The following is a 9050-nucleotide window of genomic DNA, read 5'->3' on the forward strand; positions in this document are numbered from 1 at the left end:
CAAAGTAACTAAATGTAACAGTGACCATAGCTGAGGGCAGTGGTTCCTAACCTGTGTCATAAAAAGAACTGAGGGAAGGTCAGGGAATATTCATGAAAATGCATAATATCTCTTCCACAGACATTCACATTAATCCAGCAAAGCATTATATTGGCTAGTGCATATTTAATTAGATTGATATACATACACATATCATTTTTGATATACATTTACCAGCTTACTTGTATTATGGCCATGAGTTACAGACATTTTGTAATTTATTGGCATTATATGTGATTTATGGTATTATAAGACACCTTCCCGTGGTTTCTAGGTTGTATTAGTTTCAGATTAGCATAAATTAACTTGAATGGTGTTGTGCTTGCACTCACTGGTCTGGGAGTGTTGTTATCTAGGTCTGACACTGCTGCTCATTCAACTTATATGGATGCGCTTCTGTTCTTGTAGTGGAAGTCACTCTGGATAAGAACATCTGCTAAATGAATGCAATGTAACATATTGTTACACATCAAAATGTGTTTAATTCTAAAAACAAAAAGGTATTTAAGTAATCATGGAGCATACAATAGCATTTGATCGTGACCACAGTTTAAGGCAGTAGTTCCAAACCTGTGTCATAAGAGGAGTTGAGGGGAGGTCACAAAATATACATGTAAAACACACAATATCCCTTCCACAGATATTCATATTAATCAAACCAAGCAGTATACTAGCTAGCGTACACTGCAAATATTTTGATATTCATCTACGTACAAATCTGCTATTTAAACATATGTTAGATTACATTTCTGGTCACAGAAAACACATTCACACATACATTTTTGGAACAGCAGTGCTATTATGAAAGGTGTGGTCACTGTTTACGTATCAGGTGGTATAAATAAGAGACATCTATAAAAGTATACAGATTAATACAGATTAACACAGGGCATTATGATTCCATTAAAGTGGGTTGGTCTCATTGGTTGTGGGATTATCTTGGCACCACTTTTTCAAGTAGTGACGTCTTAGCATTGACGTTTTGCTTACTATTCTGGACCATTGCCCTTGTATGTCAGCTCTTACAAAATGCACAATATGTGATGGCCCTGTAATAAGGTATTTTCAGTGTGTAAATTCAATCAGGGCAGTTTCAGATCAGGGCCCAGATTCAATTCAGCTGCGGTGCATTTAAACAGGTGCATTTGAGTAACTTTTTCATCGTTTCCTACACAACACTGCGTGCTAAGCACTGAAATGAGGAGAAAATGTAGTGTATGTGTAAAAAATCATGCTGTATTTCTTCACTCAGAATGAGGGATTAGGAATGCTCAGGTCAGGCATAGCGATTGGTTGACCCTGTGAATTCAGACGCACCTGCACTCAGCTAAATGGACACCCACCAGAACTGTCACTGGAGAGTGACGCAGGGTCATGTAGTGCACAGACGCAAGTTAAACAGAGAACACCATTCCTACCCACTCCAGCCCAAAAGAGGGCTGGAAGTCCATTACAACACAGTCAGTGCTACCTACATTCTTTACATAGAGGGGAGGGGGAATGGAAAGAGTACATTTGGGTGTGTGTGTGATGGGGGGGGTGCAGGGGATAAGTGGGGTGGTTGTTAACAGAAAAACAGCTGATTGAAAACCTCAGGATGTACGTGATTGGAGGAGAGGGAGACAGGGGATTAAAAGCGGGGGTATTTAGGGTGTGAGCGTTGCAGATGGTCTCTGTTTGCTGAACGTTTGCTGCTTGCTGAAAAACTGAACGTTTTCAGTTTTTCTCACCTGCTCTCTGGAGAGAGAAGAAGAGGGTCTTTTGAAATCCTGGTGGGAATACAGGTAAGAAATGCTTTTTTTTTCTTCCACAGAGCTGCAGGCTGGTCCATTTACAAGCTTTGGGTTATCTAATGAAGGGTTTCTAGTCACCTGTGGTTTGGTTTAAATGGCCCAAACTGTCTGCATGAACTATATACACATTTTCTTTCAGTGGGAACTGAGCAAATATAACACTTGATTACATAGTATTTTGATGGAGATGTGCTGCAGTGAGGTTAAAATTATAACAATATTAAGCATTTTCCTACATTAAACAGAAAGCCTTCTTTCCTGAAGAGCTGATAATTACAAGGATATTTGGAAGACTAATGCGAAGTAGGTCAATGTAATACTATATATACATACTCATAATAAATAACATACAGATCAATATAATAATTATAAAATCCAAGGTAATATAAATCTGAAACAGAGCACACAGAAGAATACCTGTAGTACACTTCCTAGCTGAGGTGGTGGAGGAGATGTGCTCAGCACTAGGGCAAAGCATGGGCAGCAAGGTCCAGCCAGACTCACAGCGACAGATTCACAGACACAAGTCAGCAGAGGTGTTATTACAGCACAAAGGAAACAGACGCCAGCCTCTCCACAATGGCAGTGTGGAGCAGTGCCAGAGATAGGTAATGTTTTGATTTTCCTTTAAAAAAATAACAATACTAAACCGCTCCAAGTATTCTCAGAAGAACCGTGCAGTTCAGAAACTGATTTGTTTCCCTGTGCTAAAACGTGAAAGGTGGGAACCTCCTTTGTGACAGACACCAGCATCTTAAAACCAGGCTGTCTGATTTTCAATTATGCAACCAAGCTAGAAGCACTGACTTCTAATTGAACAATCAACTTAAGGTTGCTAACGAGCTTTGCTAGATTCTGAGAAGGCAGAGGGATTAGCGTGCCACTAAGAATGAGGACAGCGGAAAGAAACAGGACCCCCAGGTGCGGACATCAGACGGGGAATCGAGGGCAAGGGAGGATTGGGAAGACACAAATCAAACGAGCCAATTAGGAAAATGGACTTTTGCACGCGCCTCTCTGCAGTGCATGTGCTTTAAGAGTATTCAGGGCCAGTGCCATTAATAATGAATAAATGAACACATTTATAGGTGTTCTACGATCTGACCAGTGCAATCTATGCACATTACAGCGGTGTAACGATGTGAGGTACTATTACCAATGACAGGAGAGGAAAATTAAGATATTCGCTTATTGACTCTGTCATACTGAATAAAATTCACGGTACCAGTTTTAGATTGATAGGATGGTAAATGAATGGTTCAGTCATTCAAGTGAAAACATTGCAATGTACATTGTAAATATATGAATACGTATACCTGCATACGAGGGAGTAACAGACAGGGTCAAGGAAGAAAACTATGAAGTGTTTCGGTCAAATACTATTCTCCCTTAAATTTGAAAAAGGGATTTATAGAAGCAGTCAGTAAGAGAGAGAATCAGAAAAAGCAACAAAACGAGGTGGGTTTGTTTGTTTCTCCTCAAATGTACCAGAGCCCTCTCTAAATGATCTGAGTTACATTAGATTACCTTATTTTGACACTACAGAACATGTGCGTGTTATACCTCGAGACAGCAGACAGGATATTCTTGCGGGATTAAAAAGAACAGTTAATGTAATAGGGTGTTGCCTCAGAATTAGTGTTAATCTTTTTATTTGCATAATCCAACATAATCTACATGGATTAACAGGACAAGGGCAACAGAAAGGAGTCAGAGATTGCCAGGCAAAAGCCAGCAGAGTTGAAACAGAAGTAGAGGAAAAGAGGGGTAGAGGAAGGATAAAGAGAAAAGAAGTTCAAGGGAAAGAGGCTGAGTGAACACACCAGAGAGAGACAGTGATAAAGAAAGGAAACAAAACAGGAGAGCATCAGAGAGAGATGCTTGTTATCATATAAACCCTGAACTTTGTGCCACAAAATGTCAGTCTCACCACAATATGACCCATCTGACTGGGATTTAGAGTAGAGCAACAACACTGGACTCAGGCAAGGTTGCCTTTTATTTCTCAAACAGCATTAAGAGTTGTGCCGTCAGAAACAAAAACTGACACTTTGCAAATAGAGAAGGTGTGTGAAAACAGACTTCCTTAAATTTGTGAAAGCTAAACTGCACTACGATCAGGTTGGGTTCCAGCCTTAGTGATCATGCCATGTTAGTTATCAGGTCATGTTTACTTCTTCCCCCGGTACCTACAGTAACCAGTGAAGATGAACGGCCAGCCCCCTGCAGGAAGTGCACTGGCTGCCCCTGCTGGTGGTACAGGACCAACCACCCCCAAGAAGGGACCCCCCAAATTCAAGCAGAGGCAGGCTCGTACATTCAAGAGCAAGGCCCCCAAACCCGGCCAGAAGGGGTGAGTCTCACATACACACACACACGCATGCACGCATACATGCACAGACATGTATACAAATCAAAACATCCATTCTGATGTCAACTATGTGTTGAAATTATCTGGGTCAGTTGGAGGACCCTGCTCAGTAGTGCGGTAATGTTGAGATGGCAGTCCCAGTGTTCTTGACATCTTCCTTCTCTGTTCCACTCAGATTCGGTGACGACATTCCTGGAATGGAAGGTCTTGGCACAGGTGACTATGACCACTAATGTGTACATGTGGACAGTTTAGCATTACCCATAGGTTTGGTAGCATTAATACCATGTACAGGATCATAGTTTCAAATGACTGCTTCTGTATGTGTGTACTCCATTATAGCCAACATGACTGATGTCATGTACAATGATACCCTGCTTTATTATCTTTATTATATAATCATCTAAATGTTCTATCACCCATTATAGTATTGCCTAGTTACTACAATGGCCAGTTTTACTAAGATAATTATTCTCTCTCTCCTCTTTCAGACATCACTGTGGTCTGCCCATGGGAGGCCTTTGGCGACATGGAGCTCAGTGACCTGGCCAAATATGGCATCATCTAAGCCCCTCCCCCGCCTCGTCCACCAATCCTCTCTCCACCCGCCTTGCTCTCGTCTAGTCCAACCCTGTAACTCTCGTCCTCCGGCAAGTTCCTCCCCTTGCAGTTTTTGCGCCTTGCACCGCAACCGCCAGCCATCTGAGGGATACCCGCCCGGCGACGGCGTCACTGACAGCTCGTGGCATATGGTTACACCTCGTGGACCGCCACAAGGCCTCCCCCATAGAGGAAGCTGCACGATAGTCTACCTCGACCATGCTTCTCCTCCCCCCGTCTTTCCAAACTGTCTGAAAAATAGCCAGAGCAAATGCATAGAAACATGCACTACCAATTAACCATTACAGAGAGCAATGTACAAAAGAGAAAACACGCCACCCCTGAGTAAACCTATGTAACATTGGCCTGTACGTGCTTCTAGAGACATAGGAATATGCTAATAAAGCTTCTAACCTCATTCGCAAATCATATCAGTTTTATTTTCCTAATTTTCTTTCTTTTTTACCCCCCTCCTCAGTCACTGTTGAATCTCCTGCATTCATTCCTAAAAAGGATTTTTTTTTCTGTTGTGTAATGATTGCTCCTGAACACACAGAGAAAGAAAGGCTTGTGCGTGTGAAGGAATTGTGGGATATATTTTATACTGACTGGAGCTGAAAGACTGTATGAAGGGGAATATCAGACAGTCTCCCATCCTTCTCTCTCTGTCCCTCCCTCTTCTTCCCCTCCTTTCACAGCTGCATTATATTTAATGTTGCGAAACTATCCACATATATCATGTACGCAGGTAAACAGACGTATTTATATTACTAAATGTGAATGTCCATGTGCATTTATCTACGCATAGATTCAATTAAAGTTTATTTTCTAAATACGTACATTTTTCCATTCTTTCTTTCTCTGCTGTCTTTGAAAAAAAGAGTGCCTCTCTAAGGCTCTTTGTCTTGTGGATAGTGGGCTAAAGTCTTCAAGACAGTGTCACCCTGATGGCTATACCCAAAGGCAGATGCACAAATGTGACTAAACGGAAGAGACTAAGCAGAAAAACATATGACCAGAGGCGACTGCTCTAAGACTACACGGGAAGCCCAGTCTCTTCTAAAATGTCTCGGAAAAAGTTTGTCAATTAAATATGTCATATTGTATTTACATTACTTAACTCTCTTATTCCAAATCAATATTTTGGGCTAGAAATGGGCTATTCATGGCTAGTTCATTCAGGAGTAATGCCGGGCTGCTGTATATGATGATTGGAGGAAATCTCAAAAGGTTCGGACCTCTTTTAAACGTCATGGCAATGAACATGACTGACAGCGTTTTAAAATTATACACCGGCATTGGAGGAATTCAAGCTGAGTCTATGGGGAATGTGGGCAGGTGAAGTCGTGAGACATAATTTTCTGCTCATTTTCTCTGTTATTTGCTATACCATTTCTATTTGTACAAACTGTAAATAAAATTGTAAATATAGAGTTCTTGAGTTTGTTACTTGCTTTCAGTTCACTTTCAGTAAAGGTTGTTTTAAGCTAGGTCATGGAGGGAAAATCTAGCCAGCTAGCTAGCTAGCAGGTGCAAAATGGCAGATGTTGTTAATGTTGTCAACCTGATTTTGGTCCTAAGTCCTTTGATGGTCTTCCTTACGAGGAGAGACTCAGAATTAAACAGCAGGGCAGATCAATGCCCAATATTAATTTAGTTCAAAAGGCAGGGAGCAAAAACCGATCATTTCAGCTCTCCTGGTACGACAAAGTGAACTGGCTGACTGGAAGTGCTTTGACTAAGAGAATGTACTGTTGGCCATGTCTCTTAATGAAACCATCTCAGGGATGTATTGTTTGGTCAAAAGTGGGTTTTGGGGATTTGGCTAACTTTGACAGGGCATACAAAAGGCATTAGAAAAGCAAGGAACACTTGAGTTCATGTGCACGGTTAAGTTTACTTGGCAGGATCAGTGTAGAACGTGCAATTGATGATGGTCTACGCATTCAGGTGGCAAAGCACAATGAAACAATGGGAAAAAAAACAGGGCCTATCTGAACCGCCTAATTGATGTCACTTCACTGCTTGGCCAACTGGCTTTCAGAGGCGATAATGAGGGTAGTAAATCTGCTAACAAGGGGAATTACAGAGAATTCACTGAAATGTTAGTCAAGTATGATAATGTCTTAGCCACTCATTTTCAGTCACCATCTGTGTGTTCTGGCATGTCCCATTCCATTCAGAATGATTTAATTTCTGCCATTACAGCCACTGTCCTTGATGAGACCAAAGATGAAGTTCAAAATTGTCCCTTTTTTGTAGGGCTGGACCCGAATATTCGACTATTCGGATACTCGTTCGTTGGGTAGGTATTCGGTTTTCCATTTTTTTTGCTAAATGTAGGCTATCAATAAAGGCGACCTGCAAAATACATTTTGTCAGCACATTCTTGTACTATATATACTTTTTAATTGCACTGTTAAAATGTGGAAATATATACCATCTCAGCTTTGGCGCCTGACATCCTTCTCACTCACAAGAGTGAACGTCACGGTGATGGGAAATAAAAAGTAGCTGGTGATCGCCGAGCTCGTGCTTTGGGACTTGAACAGAGGGTCTAATTGTTTTGACGGACCCCTATCTAAGTTTGTCACCCTGGAAGGATGCTAGCTGCAGTGATGCCATGCTTCTCTCTGCTTCCAGAGGGGCATGAGACCATTTTTGAATATCACGGCTCTGTCAGCAGAGACGGAGATGGGAAATAAAAAGGAGCCGGAGATCGCCTAGTTCCTACTTTGGGACTCAAACAGAGGGCGTAATGGTTTCGACCGACCCCTAGCTAAGTTTGTCACCCTGGAAGGATGCTAGCTGCAGCGATGCCATGCTTCTCTCTGCTTCCAGTGGGGCGTGAGACCATTTTTAAATACCACGGCTCCGTAAGCAGTGACGGTGATGAGTGTATTGGATTTAAATGCAGAGGACAAATTTCATTTCAATGTATGCGAGTACAGAGCAATGACAATAAAGAAATTATAAATAAATATAAATCTTATAAATATAAATCTCAAATCTTAAATTTGTTGGAGCTAATATGCTGTTTCTGCGCTTCTGTTTCACAGTGCTTTGTCAGGCGTTGTCTTGGTTTCGGAGCCTATTATTATGAGCATTTATGTAGGTCTATAATTTATCCATGATAAGAAAAATTGTAACAAGCTGTCACAAAAAGTGCATAGATAGGATCTCATTCAACCAAACCCCTCAGGATTACAAACATGCATAAAACACACCAAACCTTTTTGAAAATGTTTTTATTAACAAATAACAATACAAACAACAATACTGTAGAATAACAGAATCCTTAAAAATGAATGCCTTTAATTAAACCGAAAGCCACCTGTTGCAGCTCTCCATCTTAGCCGAGAACGGAGAAATGCCTGGCTAAGTTCCTGAGTCATGCTCAGCAACCCCCCCACCATACCTTTGAATATTTGCTATTTATTACTACCAAAGCTCCGGAGCCCAAAAAATGGTATTTGGGACAGCCCTAATTTTTTGCATGGCAAGTAGTTGAGACAACTGACATTTCATGTCATGCACAACTGTCTGTGAGAGTTCGGTATGTAGATACTGCAGGCCAAATTCAGGAGCGATTTGTTGGATTTTTTGATGTTTCAGGAGGGTGAGATGCCTGGTCTGTCTTCAATGAACACATGCAGGGCTACAATTACAAAGAAAAACTTGTGGCTCAAACGTATGATGGGGCTGCTGTGATGGCTTCCTCTCTGAATGGACTTCAGGCAAAAGTTAAAGAAATTGCCCCAAATGCAATGTTTGTGCACTGCTATGCACATAGATTAAACCTGGTGTTATCCCAGGGGGCAAAATGCTTGCCTGAATCCAGAGTGTTTTTTGCAGTACTCTCCGGGTTTGCCACATTTTTTACTAAATCCACTAAGAGGGTGGCCTTTCTTGAGTCTGCAGGATGTTCACGGTTGCCCAGAAACGCTCCTGCTCGGTGGAACTTTACACCACGCAAGCACTACCTAAGTGGCCAACAACTATGATGGGCTCCTGCTGTCAGTCCTTCTATGTGATGTCCTGCTTGTGTTGTTTTTGTCTTCCTGTCTGTCAGTGTGGGTGTGTCATTTGTTTGGTTTTTCTTGCGTGCATGTGATTTTGTTTTTGTTTTCAGCCCATCGCCCCACCTCCTGTCCTGCCTATCTGCCCTGCTGCCCTGCTGCCACACCCACCACCTGAAGCCCATCCTGCACACCTGTTCCCTGTTAGCTCATCATCAGTCTGTGTAT

General features: G+C 41.7%; 1 protein-coding gene across 1 annotated transcript; it reads left to right on the forward strand.

Moving 5' to 3' along the window:
- Window positions 1-1748: 1748 nt before the first annotated feature.
- Window positions 1749-4771, forward strand: LOC118795112 (retinal cone rhodopsin-sensitive cGMP 3',5'-cyclic phosphodiesterase subunit gamma-like). Its single transcript, XM_036553480.1, has 4 exons — window positions 1749-1823; window positions 4028-4185; window positions 4379-4419; window positions 4695-4771. The coding sequence occupies exons 2-4, from the start codon at window positions 4040-4042 to the stop codon at window positions 4769-4771; spliced, it is 264 nt and encodes an 87-aa protein (XP_036409373.1). The 5' UTR covers window positions 1749-1823; window positions 4028-4039.
- Window positions 4772-9050: the final 4279 nt, after the last annotated feature.

This window comes from Megalops cyprinoides, chromosome 19, assembly GCF_013368585.1.
Source record: "Megalops cyprinoides isolate fMegCyp1 chromosome 19, fMegCyp1.pri, whole genome shotgun sequence".
NCBI classification, from domain to species: Eukaryota; Metazoa; Chordata; class Actinopteri; order Elopiformes; family Megalopidae; genus Megalops; species Megalops cyprinoides.

Excerpts from the sequence above, each read along its gene's own strand:
- LOC118795112 (XM_036553480.1), top strand. The coding sequence starts at position 4,040 with ATGAACGGCCAGCCCCCTGCAGGAAGTGCACTGGCTGCCCCTGCTGGT. Across the intron at positions 4,186-4,378 it reads CCCAAACCCGGCCAGAAGGG|ATTCGGTGACGACATTCCTG; the intron begins GTGAGTCTCACA and ends TGTTCCACTCAG. Across the intron at positions 4,420-4,694 it reads AATGGAAGGTCTTGGCACAG|ACATCACTGTGGTCTGCCCA; the intron begins GTGACTATGACC and ends CTCCTCTTTCAG.